Source organism: Spermophilus citellus (assembly GCF_964194105.1).
Source record: "Spermophilus citellus genome assembly, chromosome: 9".
In the NCBI taxonomy this organism is placed as follows: domain Eukaryota; kingdom Metazoa; phylum Chordata; class Mammalia; order Rodentia; family Sciuridae; genus Spermophilus; species Spermophilus citellus.
The window spans coordinates 11753618-11773291 of record NC_138191.1 but is presented as its reverse complement, the minus strand read 5'-3'; the positions used below and the strand labels follow the sequence as shown (position 1 = coordinate 11773291).

Sequence of the window (19674 nt, the reverse complement as noted above, 5' to 3'; positions counted from 1 at the left end):
GCCCACCAGCATGAGGCTTGCTCAGTTCCACCACACTGTGCCCACAGGGAAATCTGCTTCCTGCCAGTGATCCACCCTCGCTCTCTGTGACTGAGGTCCCAGGGCCCCACTGCAAGTATAGGTATTCCCCCAGATCATGGAGGAAAACATCACCTCATCAAAGTTCAGTCACGTAAGTTCAGGTTTGAACTATCAAATCTGTGGGGTATTCTGGCAAAATTACTCAGGGCTAGGGTACTCTAAGAAGAGTTTACCAGAGAGAGCTGCTCAGAGAAGCTGTGACACTCATTTCCTGGAAACAGCTAAGGGAAAAAAAAAAAAAAGAGAGGGGAGCACATTTCAACCCCAAACCAGGGTTTGGCCAAAGTGACTTCACAATCTCTTTCCCGGCTCCAGTAATCAAAGTGCCTGACTTGTACGTGCTTCTCAAGAACGGCACAGTGATATAAAGCCTGCAGAGAGATGAGCAATCCTCGAGAAACAGGCAGAAAAAAGTCCCAGTGAGACAGGAAGTTGCCTGGTTCCTGATGCGTAAACTAGAGAGCAGAGCAGCCCTGTCGGACGCAGAGCCTGTTTCTGCCCTGGCATCTTGAGCAACTGCCGGGCTCCCGGCCAGGCCCCCTTCCTTTGTCCCCCCTAGCTGATGGATACCAAGGGGCTCCTGTCCTTGAGCCTCCTGCTAATTCTGTCCCTGGCTTTTGAGCTGAGCTACGCAACAGGTGAGTGCTGGTCTGTTGGGGGGTTTGGGTCCTGTGATTATCTGCCGGGGACTAGCATAACCTTATGGATGGAGAGAAGGCACAGGGGCTGAGTGAGGACTGTGCTTTAGCTGCCTTTTCCTTAGGGATTGGCTCTGGGTTTCAACTGCCTCTTTTTTAAGAGGAAGGAACATTATGAGTTCCTTGGCTCTTGGGTTCCAAGGCTCAGTCGCCACCAATCCTCGTTTCCTCCGAAGCTCTACGTCAAAGGCACCTGTTGGATTCCTAATCACCCTCTGGGGGTAGGAGGCTCAGGTCAAAGTTCTGGTGGAATGGTTGATTTTGTCTGGGTGTCTTTCTGGAAACAACCCAAGCTAGCAGGACTGAGTTAGACAGATGAAGTTCTGGGAGAAGATCTGTCCTACATCCCCATCCTGGGAGGGGACCCTCACAGGCATGAGCAGACAAATCAAAATAGGGTCCAATGAAAAAATAAGGTGTATAGCGGGAAAAGAGAGTAGAAGTGAAAATCCCGAGCCTTTGGCTGGGAACAGATAGTGACCACAGTGTGGTCATACTGGTGGCTACTTCTTGGAAGAGAAGGCTCCAAGGTGGCAAGAGGGGGAGAAGTCAGGATGTCTAGAGCTCAAAGCTGGTTACGGAATGTGGGAAATACTAACCAGGAACCTCAGGGTTAACGTCAAAGGAGTCTCTGCAGTAGGGTAGGGCTGGGCAGCAGAATTTTTGAAGCTGGGCTCTTCTCCAGCCTTTCTGGTTCTCTTACTGCCAAGGCAAGCTATTGTTTTCTGTTTAGTAGAACCAGGGCTATGCGAAAAGATATTTGAGAAAGAGAAAGGCCAGGAGTGGATGTCGATGTGTGTGGGTGGGGTGAGAGGCTCCCTCTGCCTACGTGCCTTGGGACTTTGGTTAGACTGTGGGAGGCAGCCTGGAGTGGAGTTGGCATTCGGGAAGGGGGGAAATCCTGAGGCCGAGGGTGTTTCAGCTTGGGGTTTTCAAGACCGCAAATCCATGATGGACTTTTCCAGGAAAAGCCCCAAGATATGCCAGGGATGTGGGGGTGCCATGCATGGGATCTATCACTTGTCAGGCTCTCAGATGAAGAAGCCCTTGCTCAGCTGTTTTCCCACCATCCCTAAGAATCAGCAGGCTCATGGCTCTTCTTTCCTGATGACAAGGAGAGGAAAGTGGTTCGCAAGAGAGACAAGCCTTTCTTCTTGCACCCCATTTGGAACCCCACCAATTTGGGGCATACTTTTTTGGTGGCTGTAGGGAGTAATGGGGCTAAATTGTGGGATGGATTTTTATGTCTTTGTTTTGCTTGATTCCTGATCAGTCTTGCTCAGGTCAGCAGCTCCCCTTAAGGCTCTGGAGGTCACGGGGGAGTCATTCCCCAAGGAGTGGCTGTCCGGTCCTTGCATTCCATTTTCAGAAATGTGTTCAAAAATTTTTGGGGTGTTTTTATTTTTAAATTCACACCCTTTTGTGAAGCCCCAATAAAACCCAGAAGGAAATGGTGTGCAAATGGGACAGGTCAGTCATGAACAGATTTACTCAACCAAGAAGCTTGACTCTTCTAAAATAAGTACCCACTCTCCTCCCCACTTCTATTCAGCTCCATTTCCAATTCCCAGTCCGAATCATAAAAATTGAAAACGTCCACATGTCCCCTTCCCTCTACAAAGTGAATTTTCCATTTCCCCCATAAGATTCTTTTAAAAATAAAAAAAAAAAGGTTGAAGTTCTGGTGAAATGGTTGATTTGGGTTTTTTTTAGAGAAGTTTTAGGTTCATAGCAAAATTGAGTGGAAGTTATAGGGTTCTCATGTCCCCCTGCCCCCATGTATGCATAGCCAACATCCCTGACTAGAGTGGTACATTCGTTATGATTGATGAACCTACCCCAATGAGATTTTTTTATTTCTCCATGCAGGGCCTCCCTACTCTCTTCACATACATGAGGTGAGAGGTGAGGGACAAGAGCCTGTCTAGAACTTATCCCCACTTGAATGTTCACTGGCCCAATCTATCTCAGGATGTTGATAGAGGCACTTCTAGTTCTCAAAAACTTCAATACTGCATGATTTCCTCCCCTTTGCTCTCTCTTGGACTAGAAATCAGAACTTTGGGGCTATTTGGTTTTATCTGTAGATTGATTTTGGATGATTCCATTCAGCAGCAATCTATTAAGAACACAAGGTATGGTAGGCACAGTTCAAGGTGTAGGGAGGCAAAAGGAACAGCCACAGCCTCTTCTTAGCCCCTGCCACAGTGTCTGGTATGTCAGAGCCTGTCCGTAGACGTGTGTTGAATGAATCACAGTTTTATTGTATATTTTCTAAATACTGGGCACATTCTAAGTGCTTTGTGTATCAGTCATTTATTTAATTCTTACATCAACCTATGAGATTTCTATTACTATTGTCATCATTACAACTTCATAAATGAGGAAAGAGATTCACAGGGTAGTTGAACAATTTCTCTGTGTTAATATAGCCTAACTCAAGGTCTCAATGAGTGAAACTGGGTCATAAGCCTATGTTTGGGGAGTGGGAAGAAAGCTAAAATTTGTATCCAGGGTCCCATGATAAAATTAGGCAGCATGGAGAAAGTACTGGATCTGAAATTTGGACAGTGGATAGAAATTTTTTTATTGTGCAAATTTTCATTAAACTTTTTTGTGCCCTAATTTTTTGGAAGGGTGTTGCATATGCATGTATAAAATTTCAACAATACAAAAGGGCAAAGAGTGGACTAACCTCCCTTCCATTCCCCTTGCTGGGGACAACCACTGTCACCAGTTTCTTGTGTGTGCTTTTGTTATTGTTGTTGTTATTGTTGTTGTTGTTGTTGTTTTTCAAATATCTGGGTCTGGTAGGTTGGATTTTTATGGAACTTGAAAAAGATAATTCTAGATGGAGGTGCAAATGTGAAATTAAAGGGTTTGGATGCTTGGGGAAATGGCAAGTCACCTGCTCTACCTGAAACCTAGGATTCACAGCTAAGACACGTACCACCTCTTCACCTGGCAAGTGGGGACAAGGGTCTCCATCATTTCCCCTATACAATACCTGTTAAGGGTGTTACAGAGATAAAGCACTCTGATTATGAAGAGAGGAGAACTTGGAGTCCATTTTCCCATTTGTTCATTCATTCATTCTATTCCATTTTATTGATTTACCTGGGCAGTAAGGATTCCCTGAGCTTCTGATGTGTCCCAGGTGGGAGTTAAACAGACACAGCCCCTACTCTTAGAAGCTTATAATTGAGTAAGAATGACATCCCACCTCAGAAGCCTGAGGCAGGAGGATTCTAAATTCAAACTCTGCCTGGACAGTTTAGTGAGAGCCTGCCTCAAAATAAAAAAATAAAAAGGTCTGGGGAATATAGCCCAGTAGTAAAGTACCTATGGGATCAATGCCCTGTACCAAAAACAAACAAAAAAACCTCTTTCATCAGGGATTAGGAATAATACTTGTTTAAAGAGAAACCTTAGATAATTTATCGTTTCTTTCTAGGCCTAAACGTAACATAAGAACTGGGAGGCCAATGAGTCCTGTCTCTTCTCTACCCAACCCCCACTACCACCAAATGCTATAGAAAGGTGTTAAAAGAACATGGGAGGTATCAGGGCCAGCCCTCCCTGCACACCCGCCCCCCCCCAGAGTTATCATCAGGTAGAATCCCATCTTGTGAAAGGGTTGCTGAATCCTACAGATTCCATTCAGGCCAGTCTTCATGGGTCCATGTGAATCACCGTACTTCTGCAGTAGAATTACCCATGAAGGAAAGTGAGTTGGTGTAAACAACTGTGAATGTTTCCTCCCGACCCTTGTAGTAAACAGGGGCTGGCTGAATCACAGACCCACTGGAAAACACTCACTCATCAGGCAAGAGGATGTTCCAGGAGCAGAGACGCCACTTGAAGGGCTTTAGGAACCACTTTAAAGCTCCAGTCATTTTTCCACTTGTGCTTGGGTGGGGATGATCTCAAGTACCCCCTCCGGACCTGGCCACTCACAGGTGCAGGAGTTATGTCATCGCTCTTTACGTGGGTGGTGAGGTGTTGAGGTCTCTTCCTGGCCAAGTTTTGATTCCATTCCCATGTATGTGAGCCACCCAGCCTGTCCTGTCATCTGCACTTGCCCTTTTCTTTCTCCCTTCCCTAGTCCAGAGTCCACAGGGTTAGATGGGAGGAAGGGGTGCATTGGAGACATTTGGGGGGATAAAGGGTGATGGTTTTAGACTAACGATAACTCTTATTCCTTTTTGCTCCATATTGAAATTGATCTAAAGAGATAAACAGTATGAAATCGACCAAAACATATTATGTATGTACAAATATGTGACAATAAATTCCACTATATATTATACATTATTCTTTTAAACACTAGACTCATACATTATTCTACTAGGTGTACTTATAATGCACTCACAAAAGTTATTAAAAATCAACAGGGATTTTAATTTTTTAAAATCTCAGATACCTTTGAGACACAGCATATATATAGAAGTACTCTTGGGAAAATGTACATATATTTATCTATGCAACTTTTTGTACACAAATTCAGGGGGTCTGTACTTGCATGGATTACTCTCAAGTATCAGAACTCAAGAGAGGACTCTCTCTCTTGGTACTATTCTACAAGTGAGGTGTGTGACCACCAGAGAGGACACATTTTCTGGACAGTCAGGCATTCCTAAGTGTAGCCGCATACTTCCCAATGTATCCATATAAACAAGAACCTAACAAAACCTTCTTCATCTAATCCAGCAAAGGGGTGAGCACTGTTTCAAGGATGAACATATTAGCAATATGTAAAAGAACAAATGTCTAATTGCCTCTCATTAACAATTATGCATCTAAACCACACTAATTCTGGTTTTACCCCAGGTGGCCCGCCATTTCTTTTTTTCACAATTACTCATCTCTAGTGATATTAGGTTGGCCCTTTGCTAGACAGTGTGACAATTTCAGAGCATTTTGGTACCAAGAATATTTTGATCAGTTTGCCCAATTTTCCAACAGCTCATCTTAACCACAGCCGATTGTGGAGGGGTCTCTTCTAGGTAGACACATTACTGAAGCAGACAGTTTAATTTTATCAACTACAGCAATCTATGCTCTCTCTGAGTCACGGGGCTTCTTTTATGAACACTAGCCTATAGTTAAATTCAGTTACATACATGTTAGATGAAGCTAATTAAGAGATTAGTCAGGCAGTGTGGTTTTAAACATTCATAAATCGAACAGATATTTATTAAAAACCTACTGTGTGCCTGGCACTGTTGTGGATCATAGGGCCAAAATAGTGGCCTTAAGTTCTTCCTCTGGAGGGAACTGCATTTAAGTGGGGGAGAGAAAATGAACATATGTAACATCAAGTAGTGAGAAGAGCAATGAGAGGGCTGTTTTTGATACATGGTCACAGGAGATAATTTTTTCAGTAAGGACTTAAGAGAGCCAGGTGTGGTGGTGTATTCCTATCATCCCATTAATTTAGGAGGCTGAGACAGGAAGATTCCAAGCTTGAGGTTAACCTGAGAAACTTAGTGACCCTATCTCAAAAAATAAAATAAATTGGGCTGGGGATATAGCTCAGTGGTAAAATGACCCTGAGTACCGAAACAAATAAACATTCTAAAATAAAGTGAAGGAATGAACTATCCAGGCACATAGGGAAGATATTTTCAAAGAGAAACAACAAAAGACATACTCTTGGCAAGTTTAAGGAACATATGAGCTATAGTGTCGTGAGAATGAGACAGGGGGCAGGAAATGGAAATAGAGCAGTACCAGGGGACCAGGTATGCAGTCTTTGAAGCTGTGTCAATCAAGGACTGTGACCTTCATTCTATGAGTGCTAGAAAGCTCTGGAAGTTTGAAAGAAGGAGAAAGAGATGAAATGGACCTGTTATCCATTATAGAGATGAGTTGGAAGATAATAGCAGTACCTAGTCTGTGATGATGGCGGTAGGGATGGAGAAGGTATGAAGTCCTCAGATGTCAGACTTCTTCTGAAGTTACAGCCAATAGGGTTTTCTATTCAACTGAATGTGGAGTGGGAGAGAAAAAAAGGAATCAAGGATCGTTCCATTGTTTTGTCTGAGAAATTGGGTGAATAACAGTGTTTGCAGAAGAAACTATGGTATCAGGAGGATGTGCGCTGTGTTTTAGTTGCCTTCAGACTCCACGTGTAGGTAGTGAAGAGCACAGAGAGGGTCTGGGCTGGAAAGGGCGACTCTGCAAGCCTTGCAGAAATATGCCAGACTCAGCAGCGGAATGAGAAACTGGATGAGTGTAGATAGAGAAGTCTGAGGTCTGAGCCCTGGGATACTGCAATACTTAGAAGTTGGATGAGCAGAAGATTCCCACCAAGGAAATTGAGAATGGTAAACCAATGAAATACAAGAGAAGTCATAGAAAGTGGTGGTTCAGGGACCAAACGAAGAGAGTATTTTCCAGGAAGGAGCCATGAACTCTTTCAAGTGCTCCTGAGAACCAAGGGAAGATAAAGGAGAATTGACTTGGCTTCCTGCCCTTGACAGTGACCTTGACAAAAGTGGTTCCAGTGAGTAGTAGGTTCCAGTGGGTCAGGGAAAGGGGAAGAGAAGGACCTTCTATAAAGGAAAAGAGAGAAATGAGGAAATAGTTGGGTCTGGACCTAGGATTAGAGAAGGAAGTTTTAAGATGAGGGAAATTACATGTTTTCCTGTTGTCCACGGGAGGAAATAACTCAGGAGACAAATGATAATGCAGTCAGTGTGGCAATTCCAGGAGAGAAAGCCTTGGCATAAGTGAGAGCTCTGGGGGTAAGTTCTCATCAGGAACGAAGATCATCCATCCAGGTGGGAAGGTTGATTTGGGATGCTAATAAATGGAAGGTTTTTTTTTTGGTTTTTTTTTTTTTTTTGGTGATCTTTTTGCCCAGTAAAGTAGAAAACAAGGTCATCAGGTGAGAGAGGAGGGAGAAAGACAGTTTGTGGGTTTGAGCAGAGAGGAGGTGTTAAATAATCAGCAGTAGGATCCCTTACCGTGGTTTGAAAGGTTTTTGGTTTTGTGTGTGTGTGTGTGTGTGTGTGTGTGTGTGTGTGTGTGTTTTCTTTTGTTGTTGGCTCAGCTTTTTTGAAAAAGAGAATAAAATAATATCTCCCTCCTCAGCTTTATTAATTATCTCAGGGATTTTTGGAGAGCTAGGATTCCAGTTTGGACTCCGGACTCACCGTCTCCCTAATTCTGAGTCTCTCAGATTTTTCGGTCTTCCTTGTCACTTGTCCTGATGCCTCTGTACTCTGGTTTCTTGGGTTCATGAGCTCAGAACCACTTTCAACGCTGCCACTTTTCATCCTACCTACCCAATGGCATTGAGAATTCTGGTAGAGAAACAAGCAGACCTGGATTCTAGTTCCTTACTAATGTGACTTCAGGGAAGTCATTTGCCTTGTTTCTGGTTTAAGTACCTTAACTGTAAAATCTAAATTGATACTGTTAGTTAATACAATTCTATTGTAAGTCATTTTAAGATTTCCATTGAGCCGGGGACAGTGGTGCACACCTGTAATCCCAAGAACTGGGGAGGCTGAGGCAGGAGGATCACCCAACTGAGGCCATTCTCAGCAACTTAGTGAGACCCTCTCTCAAAATAAAAATTTAAAAAAAAATAAAAGGGATGAGGATGTAGGTCAGTGGTGGAGTGCCACAGGGTTCAATTCTCATTACAAAAAAAAAAAAATTTCCACTGAGATTTTTGAAATATTAATAGTATAGTGAGGTTCCTCATGGCAGTCCTTGTAGACCACTAAAGACCTTGCAACCCCAGGGGGAGCTGGAGAGGAGTGGGGAGAACCTCATCCTGTCATTCCTGATCCACAACATGATGCAATTCTCAAAGGCCCTCAACTTAAGGGACTCTCTTCTCCCTTCCACAGGTGGGGGCGTGATGAACTGCCCAAAGATTCTCTGGCGGTTGGGAAGTGACGTGGTGCTGCCCCTGACAAGTGAACGGATAAATAAAAGCATGAACAAAAGCATTCATATTCTTGTCACCATGGCCGAGTCACCAGAAAGCAGCATCAAGAAGAAAATAGTATCTCTCGATCCATCTGAAAAGGGCTCTCCAAGTTACCTGGAGGATGGCTATCAGTTCCACCTGGAAAACCTGAGCCTGGTGATCTTGGGCAGCAAGAATGACAGCAAGGGATGGTACTTTATGAGCCTGGAGGAAAACATCTCGGTCCGGCAATTTTGTGTGCAGCTGGAGCTTTATGGTAATGATGGGAAGATGGTCCCAGGCCCAAGAATTTGGGGAAGGGTATTCAGAATTGGGAGCAACTGGAAAGATCATCCAGTCTGAGGGGTATTTAAACTGTGTTTCATGGAAGTGCTTTTAGAAGTGACAACTTTTTTTCTACAAATTGTATGTTGGTGTTGCTGATTGGCCTTAGCCACTTTGACCCATTTCCAATGGAAAGGGGCCCCACTGCCTGTGGACTGGAGGGGTTGCACCCTAAGACTCTGGGTTTGCAAATAAGATTTTATTTAAAGAAAGAATTTTTCCTGATTTTTCAAAAGTTTGAATGCCACTGGTCCAACCTGACCTCTCGTTCATTAATGGGGACACTGAAATCCAGAGAAGTGGTTTGCACATGCTTACACACGTCTGTGTAGGTGGCTCACTGCAGTGTGGGTTCTTGATAGTGCTGAAATTCCGCCCACATTCTGCTCTCTCAGCCCTGTACCCTGAATCACACCTACATAATGGAAGAAGCACTTTTTTTTTTTTTTTTTTTTTTTTTTTTGCTTTTAAAACGAAAGCTCTGGTTCTAATGTCACTTAGTTGCAGAATTTAAACTAGAACTTAGGTTCACCTAAAGCCAAGGTCGGGGGATATTTTAGCCTCTTTAACTACCAACCCTCTTGAATGCACCCAAAGTTTGTATTGCTTAGAACCAGAGGCTCACCTGAATTCCCAAAAGTCCCAACAGCCATCTGGGGCTTTCCTGCTTCTTTGAAGTAACTTCCTTATCTCTGAAGATGGAACAGGGAGCTCCACTTACTCAGCATTCAAAGAAATGCTGGGTATCTAGGTACCCTCTCCACCACTGACCCCAACCAAACCCGGACCTCCTCCTTCCCTTTTCTGAAAACAGGGCATACAGAATTCCCAGAGCCCTTGACCAGGTACCCAGGAGTCCTGGCCACTCTAAGAGTGACTCTGGAGCAAGGTACCTGTGAGCATGGAGGCCACGCATAATGCGTCAAAACAACGTACATGTCACGTATACTGTCCTTTTGTTCCTCTATGTTTACTGCCTTTGGCCCATTTTGTGATAAAATTCTTACGTAGGAAAATGTGGTCTCTGCACCCCTAGTCTTCTTCTCAAGTCAAAGAAAGAGGCTGGACTTTGGAGACAAGACCAGTTTCCAATCTTAGCTTAGCTTGGCCCCCCGGAAGCTGTGCAATATTATGTAAGACATCTCATTTCTCTGGGACTCGGTCTTCTCATCTATAAAATTGAAATCATTGTAACTCAGGTTATATATGTGTATATATGCACACATACATATTTATATATTTTTTTCTTTCACCATCCTGGAGATTAAACCTTGGGGTTGTTCCACTGAGCTACATCCTCAGTCTTTTTTATTTTTTATTTTTTTATTTTGAGACAAGGTTTTGTTAAGTTGCTAAGGCTGGCCTCAAACTTTCAATCCACCTGCCTCAGCCTCCCAAGTTACTGAAATTAAGGGTATGTGCCACCGTGCCTGGCCCTTGAGTTAGAATTGTTGAGAAGATTAAAGAGGATGACGGATATGAAACCACAGAACTATCCTTATCTTATAGTAGTTATAAATAGATAAGACTTTCCCTTTGGCTTTGCCTATTTCTTCATGGCTATAGTGTGGGATAGATTGATGGAGCCTATAGCTGTGATTGAGAACCTATCCCTACCTTAAGACACACAGAAACACTTGTCCTCCCCCCTCTGGCCACCTCAGAAGATGAAATCCTACCACTAAAAACTAGTGCTTTTATGTCTCGGAGGTCATACTTAAATTAAAACCCATGAGTGATTAGTTGATGGCAAACTCCCTGATACAGGAGAACATTCTAGACCAAGAACATCAGGAAGAGCTGGGCATGGTGACTCAGGAGGCTGAGGCAGGAGGATTGCAATTTTGAGGCCAGCATCAGCAACTAAGCAAGACTCTGTCTCAAAAAAATAAATAAATAAAAAGGACTGGGGATGTAGCTCAGTGGTAAACCTCTGGGTTCAATCCTCAAGAAAAGAGAGAGAGAGAGAGAGAGAGAGAACACCAGGAAGGGCAAGTGTAGTCCTAACAGTATTGCCCACACACATTCTTCTCCACTCTATCTCAGGAGAGATAATACAAAATAATCATTGCCCGTGAGAGATAAATCATACTGAAGTTCCATCAGAGAGGGAGAGAAACGTGTCATTAGGCTATACTTTGTTTTAACAAAAATGTCAAGAGAGAATTCCAAGGACTTCATTTCAGTGATGGCTCCCTTCTTCCTCCTCCACCTGACAGAGCAGGTCTCCACTCCAGAAATTAAAGTGTTAAACGCAACTCAAGAGAAAGACAATGGGACCTGCAGCTTGATACTGTCCTGCACAGCGGAGAAGGGGGACCACGTGACTTACACCTGGAGTGAGGAGGGCACCCACCTGCTGAGCTCAGCCAACAGCTCCCACCTCCTGTACCTTACCCTTGGTCAGCAGCATGCTGACAACGTCTACGTCTGCACTGCAAGCAACCCCGTCAGCAACAGCTCCCAGGCCTTCATTCCAGGGCGCAGGTGCGGTTTCAAGTCCTCAGGTGAGTATGCTGGTGGCAGCCAGGGTGCCACATTAATGAGTGTGGGCTCAGTCCCTAACTGAGCCAGTTGCTCTGCCTCCACAGTCAAGGTCTTCCCCTCAGCAACAGGGCTTTATATTTTCTTTATAGCTTGCAAATTCTCCACTGTGCATTCAGTGAACATGCTGCCATGTTAACCAGGGTGACATTATTACCACAGTTGAGGAAAACAATGAGAAAAGATGGAGCCAGATGCAGAACCCCGGTCTCCGATGTGAGATCCTTTCTCTCTGCCTGCTGTCTCGGGTTCAACCTACAAGGGTGGTTTAGGGAATGTAAGGGGACAGGTCCAAATCCCAAGCCCATGTCTTACTAATGGTGGAACAGTTCTACACCATCAATAAATGTTTATTGATCACCTATGCTATAGAAAAGTGGGAATAGATACATGATCTTTACTCTTCAGCAATGCATTGTCAAGATCAGATATAAAACATTTGCTCAAATAATGAAACACAGTATACAATAGAAGGCCTCATTTTATGGAAAGAATGAAGACTCTCACAGCAGGTTAAAAGACCATGGGAATCAGAAAAAAAGTGGGACTCATTAAGGTCTGGACTGTGAAATTTGGGAACTATCAATAAATTGCATAGCATTATATGATTGGCAAAACACTTTCATCTGATTAATCTTCTTAGGCCCTTAAAATAACCTTGGCAGATGGGTGCTTGAAGATCATAGCATTTAAGTACCCACCTCAAGTTTCTTCAACCGGTAGATAGTGGAGTTAGCACCTAAACCTAGATCTTTTGATGGATCTTTTTGTAGAAAAAAAAAATTACCATCGTTCTGTTGGAAGAAAGAGCTGATTAAGTGCACCTAACCCGGTAGGAGCAGGATAGAACTCTGTCACTTTCCACCAAAGATACTGCATCCCTGCCTCAGGCAGGTTCAGGGACAGAAGGAACAAAGCACTGGCTCTGTGAGGCATTGCTAATCCCCTGACATTCTCTCCTCTGCATTCACTGGGGGGAAACAAGTCATTCTAAGGAGACACCTGCCCACAATAGACTTGCTGTCTATGCAGAGGTCTTTCCCAGATGACCAGTGATGGGGAAAAGGGAAATCTAGTTACTTATGCCCTCAACATAGCACTTCCTACAACAGAGACTCCGCTTGAGCATTTTCAGATGAATTACTGGGGAAAGAATTGCTGCTGTCTGGTATGCAACTGAGAGTTCTTTGATGGACCCAGTACAGTGAACGTTGCCTCTCCCAGCCATTTCATGACAGGTGTCAATCATCTGTCCACCTGCTTGCATACAAATCATATTCAGAGGCTATTCTCCCAGCCCAGATCTCTCTCCCTTATTATGGTCATTCAGAAAACACTTGCAGGAATAAGCACACTGTTGCATAGTGGGAACTTTGTAGGGCATGTTCCCAGATCGCCCCCATCTGATGCTGTCCTTCCTGCTTACAAGGGTAAATCATTCAACCTCCCTTAGACTTCTTCATCTATAAATAATAACTATTAACAGGTCTTAACTGCTTCCTATTTTTACAGCAATCAGATAATATAGGTAGTATAACCATGTTCACTTCACAGACCAAAACTAAAAAGGTTAAGTGAGCTCACACACAAAAGTGAAGGACCCGGGTGGTCTGATCCTGGAGTCCTCACAGTTATTAGTGGAAGAGAGAATGCACTTAAAATGCCATATATGCCATAATTAAAAGGTATTTTTGGTTGTGAGGGAGAAGTAGCCATTACCCCAGCATAGGCCTCTCTGGTTATAATAGTCTAATGAAAGACGAAATACCCTGCCCTCCCAACCCCAAAATGGGGGAGAACTCTTTTCATGCTTCTCACTGTGGTTTAACAATGATTTAACCAAGTTGGCCAGACATGGTAGCGCCACCTGTAATCCCAGCTACTGGGGGTCTCAAGTTAAAGTCCAGTCTGGACAACTTTAGAAGAACCTGTCTCAGAATAAAAAAATAGAAAAGGCTGAAGATGTAGCTCAGTGGTCGAGAGCCCCTGGGTTCAATCCCTAATATTGAAAAAACAAACAAACAAGATGGTGAACTAGTGAGGTTCCATCCAGAGGTGATAGTCTATGATTCAGTGTGTCCACAAGAACTATTAATAAAGGGTTGCCAAAGTGTCTTGGTTTGCTGGGGCTGCCAAAGCAAAGGGCCACAAATTGGATGGTTGAAAATATTGAAATTTATTGTCTCATGGTTCTGGAGGCTAGAAGTTCAAGATCATGGTGTAGGCAGGAGTGATTCTTCTGAGGCCTCTGGTCTCGGCTTGCAGAAGGTCACCTTCTCACCCTGTTCACACATGGTCTTTCCTTTGTGCCTGTGCATCCTGGTGTCTCTGCGTATGCAGATTTCCTCTCAAAAGGACTCTAGTCAAATTAGACCAGAGCCCACCTCACTGAAACTTAATCACCTCTGTAAAAACCTTATCCCTAAATACAGTCACATTCTGAATTACTGTTCAGAATTACTGCTTCCACATATGAGATGCGTGGGGTGAAAAGCACAATCAAACCCACAACATCACCCTAATGGACTTATCTTTTTAACTTGATTATCTCTGTAAAGACCTCGTCTCCAAAGAAAGTCACATTCTAAGGACTACAACATATGAATGTGAGGGTAACGCAATTCAACCCATAAAACAAGTAGAGATCCTCCCTACCCCCTACCCCCAGAGACAGGGCATCACAGCACACCACATCCAAAGCAGGTCACACAGCTGGTTTGCCATATGCTCTTCCCATCACACCAGGTTGCCTACATCACTGAAAACGGTTTTATTGGTACACTAAATTGTGTCTGCAAAGGAATAGTACTAATTTTTAAAATACTGTGTTTAGTTTAACAAAACTTTTCTTGAGGTTTTACTATGTCCCAACATTGTGCAAGGTGCTGAGCACACAAAGATTAAAAGGCACGATCCTTATCTTTAACGAAGGAGGTAGTTCTCTAAACAAATAATTTCTGAGGTTATATTGTATGATAATTGCAAAACAGAAACATGTACAAGGCAAAGAAGAGGGAAGGGAAAACACCATCTCAAGGGATCAGAGAACACAAAAGAGACAAAAATGGGTATTTAAGAATAAAAAAATTAACCAAGCTGTCCAAAGAGACTCCAGGCAGAGGAAAAGCAGATACATCAGGGACTTGCTGTATATTACCCTGTAGGTGATAGGTTCTAATAGCGTTTTAGATGGAGCAGTAGCCATCAGTTTTGAATTTCAAAGATAAAATTCAGTGGAATAGACTGGGGTAAAAAAAGAGGCAGAAGAAAAAGGAACTAGTTATGGGTGGGGGAGGGAGAGATTATCGCAGTCATCCATCACAAGATAATCAGGCCCCGGCCAAAACAGTGACTGTCGGTTTAACAAAGACTTTTTCATAGTGTGTTCAAGGGGAAAATCTAGCTTTGGGATTAAATGGTGGTGGGGTTTGTGGGTTTATTAGAGGTTGCCATCTAATAATTAAGATCCTGACTCTATAAGACATTTTCTACTTTCATTAATGAAAAACTCAAAAGTTGTTCATGGTGCCATGAGACCAAATGGGACTTGATGTCAGCACTGTCTTTTGACAGGACTCAGTTAAACTAAACCATGCAAGAACATGTTTGTATCTTGAAAAAATATTAAAGTGACATTTATCCATGATCTTAGTTATACATCCAACCACCCTGTTCCAATTCACTGCTTTAGTGAGGAACACTTTAATGTCTATTATTAATGAGGCATCTTTATTGCAAAAATCCAAATCCTTGGGTGCTACAAGATCCTTTGTTAAGGTCACGTGAAGCACATTGAGGTGGCTCAACAGTAGACAGTGTGTGACTTGCTGCTGACCTAATTTGCCATATTTTGAAATAGTTCTATCTGTGCTAGGATGGTTGATATAAAACCCTAAACAAATCAACTAAAAGGGAATGTCCCCAGATGTTCATCTTGAAAGGGAGAACTTTTTTAGGAGATTAGCAAAATTGCTGGCTTAGCAAATCTGATTAACTCAATGAAAGAAAAGAGAGACACTTGCCAGTGAGCTTTACAGGGTCCCCCTTTAAGCCATTTCTTCAAATATGGAGCTCCTTTTATATATATATATATATATATATATATATATATATATATATATATAGAGAGAGAGAGAGAGAGAGAGAGAGAGAGAGAGAGAGAGGATTGAACCCAGAGGTGCTTAACCACTGAGCCACATCCCCAGCCTTTTTTAAAATATTTTATTAGAGATAGTGTCCAGCTGAGTTGCTAAGTGCCTTCGCCCTAAATTGCTGAGACTGACTTTGGGAGAAATGCTCCTGCGGGCACCACTACCCTGTACACAATCTGGTAGGATAGGCAGGTGTGAAGGATTTTTCCAGAAGGCGTGGATTCTGCAAAAATGTTTACTTGGATGATCCTGGACCTTAAATTTGCTTATAGTTCATGAGGACCCTTTTTCCACCCCCGATTCTAAGTGGAAACAGACACCAACAAGAAGGTACATCTTGAAGATAGTTGACTTCTTCAAGGAGATGGGTTCCATGTTGGCAGCCCTGTTGACAGAACCACATGAAAGGCAGGAAAGAGATCCGGTACTCTCAGACCGTTACGTGAGCATCTCGGCATCTCTGAGGTGAACTAGATTTGTTTCTCAGATTCTTTTTTGTTTGTTTGTTTTCTTATCTTCCTTTAAAAATACGGTTTGGGGACTTGAGAAGAAAGAAAAGCTTTTGTGTTTCTGTGGCAACAGACTTTGAGAGATTTTTTTTAAAAAAGGGGGGCCTCTGGCCTTCTCCTTGGAGGTGTGGCTGTCAACCAGCTCATCTCATGGAAACCACAGCCCAGGGAGAAAGGTTCACAGGGTGGAGACCCACACAAAGTACCCTTCATAAATAGCACAAGGGTTCTCAGCCAGCCTGCTCAGCTGCTTCTAAAAGGTTCCAGAGGAAAAGCCCCAAACCTCTGGTTCAAGAATGTTCATGTACTCAGATGAGGTGGTGCACACCTGGAATCCCAGCTACTTGGAGGTTGAAGCAAGAGGATTGCAAGTTCAAGGTCAGTCTGGGCAACTCAGCAAGCCCCTACACAACTTAGCAAGACACTGTCTCAAAACAACAACAAAAAAAGTGTAGCTCAGTGATAGAGCATGCTGGGGTTCAACCCCCATTACCAAAAAAAAAAAGAATGTCCATGTAGTATTTCGTTCTGAAAGATGGTAGGATTGTGGACCCAAAGACAACTTTTATCTGATTTCTGAGAATCGCCATTCTGAGTGTCCTTATTATATTACTGAACACAAAGAGAGAAAGCCGGGGCTTTGGGGACCATGAGTGGCATATTGAGAACACAGACATACGCTTTCCTCCTGGCTCCGTTATTTTTAAATTATAAAGCATATGCCACACTAGGCCCTGGCTCCTTCCCTTCAACTCTAGCCTTGGGAAATTTAGAAGGTGACTCTGCATTCCTTCTAATACCTTCTTACTTACTCATTAATTGGAACTGGGGATTGAACCCAGGGGCACTTTACCACTGAGCTACATCCCTAGCCCCAATCCCTTTTTAACCTTGAGACAAGTTTGCCCTAAATTGCTAACATTGACCTTGAACTTGGAATCTGCGTCAGCCATCCTTGTTACTGGAATTGCAGGTGTGTGCCGCTGTACCTGGCAACTTTCTTATATTTAGCACTCTGATAATTCTTAACAAAAGGTTACATTAGTCTTTTTCCAGATTCATTCATATGACCTTTAATATAAATTAAGTCCATCTAGTGCACATAGAATGGTCCCTGTCCTATATTGTATCAGATGGAATTAGAAATGCAAATAAAGAACAAAGTACTGAGTCCACCTTTATGAAATTTCAATCTCAGTGGGATTTCTATACTTCATCTGATTGATTTGGGGGGCGGGTACTTGGGATTGGACCCAGGGTGTTTCCCCCACCACCACCACTGAGCTACATCCCCAGCCCTGTTTATGTTTTTATTTTTAAGATAGAGTCTCACTAAGTTTCTTAGGGCTTCATTAAGTTACTGAGGCAGACCTTGAACTTTTGATCCTTCTGCCTTAGCCTCCTGAATTTCTGGGATTACAGGCTCGTATCACTTGTCAGGCCCAGACTGAAAAATCTTATCCCATTAAAGAAACCACTACTAGAGTTGCTCTTTGGAAGGTAACATTATTCGTTTAGGATAGTACTCTAATAAATACTAGGATGTAGAATATGAGAACACCAAGAAATCCAGGTGAATGTTGGAGGCTCTGTAGGAAAAAAAAAGGGGGAGGATATTGCTCATTCAGAAATAGGAACAGAAAGCAAAGCTCTGAGCCCATCAGATGGTAAAAGCATTCTGGTTCACATTAGAATTGGCTCCCTGTGATACTTCAAATCTTCAGTAGAGAATTTAAACCCACAAAATTTCTGAGGTAGGGTTTTTTGGTTTTGCTTTTGTTTGGTGTGGAAACTGATGTAGGACTGAACGTTGCACCCAAGCCTGCACAGAGCAGAACAAGTGGGGTTATAGGAGCAAAGACTTAGAGGATCATGAAGAAATGGCTCTCAGAAACTATAGGCAGCTGATCTCAACAAGCTAGAAAAGCAGCATTTTGCCTCACTTGTGGCTTTTGCTAGGAGCACAGAGTCCCTGACATTTAACTTCCATATCAATATCATAATTAGAGAATAGCACAAAGTGGATGGGCACCACGTGCAGAAACACTTTGGCCTGTTATTCAGGTAGGGAAACTAAGTCATAAGCAACAGATGAGATGGAACTGAGGTATTTGTACAATGGTGAGGAGACTCCTTTGGACTTGAGATCAAACCTATCTCTCCACCCTTCCAATCAACCAACAGGAATTTACTGAGGACTTGTTATGGTTTGGTTTTGTTTGTGGATGTGTATATTGGTTTTGTTGGCAGAACCCAGGGGTACTGTACCCCTGAGATACATCTCCCAGCCCTTTTAATTGTTTGTTTTGAGACAGGGTCTCACTAAATTGCCCAGGCCTGTCTCATATTCCCAAGTATCTCTATCCATCTATCCCTCCCCAACACTCTCTTTCTCTCTTTGGTACTAGGGGTTGAACCCAGGGGCACTTAGCCACTGGGCCACAACCCCAGCCCTTTTTGTATTTTATTTTGAGACAATCACACTAAATTACTGAGATTAGCTTTGAACTTGGGATCCTCCTGCCTCAGCCCCTTGAGCTGCTGGGATTACAGGTGTGAGCCACTGCACTTTACCTGAGTCTCTTGGTTACAGGTACATACATACCACTGTGCCTGGTTTTGAGGACTTATTTTGTACCAGTACTGAGAAAATTGCAAAAGACATACTGTATAAGAGTTGGTCTCTGGCCTCTAAGAACTGAACAGCTAGTTAGGGAATTGATGATTACGGAAGTAGTTGATATTTAATTAACCAGGTGATGGATTCCAGGTACCACGCGGCATATTCCACGCATCACTGTCCTGATTCATCAGAACAACTCTGCAAGCTGAATATCATTATTATCATTTTACTGATGAGAAAACTAAGGCCCCAGAGGCTAGAACGGCTTACGTGAGGCACAGAGCTATGAAGTGGTACACAAAGAATTTGAGTCCATCTGTCCGGCTCCAAATGCCATCACGGAAAGGGGTCTCCATGGCAAAGATAATGTTGCCAAAACACAGATGTTGAAGGAGCCCAGTGCAGAGGGAAGAATGAAGAGGACAGGGTGGCCAGGGAAGGAGATACAGAGGATGTAAGTGTGATCTGAGCTTTGAGGCTGGGCAGGCATGGTGGACAGCCAAGGTGCTTCAGGAAGGAGAACTATGGAGTGCAGTATGGGATCAGGAGTGGGTGCCTGTTAGATGGAGGTTTCTCCGTGGGTCCCTGGTGTGGACAGCGTAAGCCCTGAACCAAGGATACCCTCTCTCTGACACATACACACCTCCCAGCACTGAGGGTTCTCAGTCACCATAAACCAGTCAGAGTGACTTTTCAGAGTGGAACAGCTCACAGGATACCTACGGCCTCAGCAGTGATTCCAAATCTCATGCTTTAGACAAAAATCAGAAGTCTTCTTAGAACTTTATGTTTACCC

General features: G+C 43.3%; 1 protein-coding gene across 1 annotated transcript in view; it reads left to right on the top strand.

The window, feature by feature from the left end:
• Window positions 1-463: 463 nt before the first annotated feature.
• SLAMF1 (signaling lymphocytic activation molecule family member 1) overlaps window positions 464-19674 on the top strand; it is a gene marked incomplete at its 3' end in the record, with an annotated part of 34736 nt that continues 15525 nt past the window's right edge. Inside the window, exons 1-3 of the mRNA XM_081308217.1 lie at window positions 464-719; window positions 8645-8983; window positions 11271-11558. Of these exons, the coding sequence (XP_081164343.1) occupies window positions 644-719; window positions 8645-8983; window positions 11271-11558 (703 nt within the window). The 5' untranslated portion in view covers window positions 464-643. The remainder of the gene's footprint in view (window positions 720-8644; window positions 8984-11270; window positions 11559-19674) is intronic.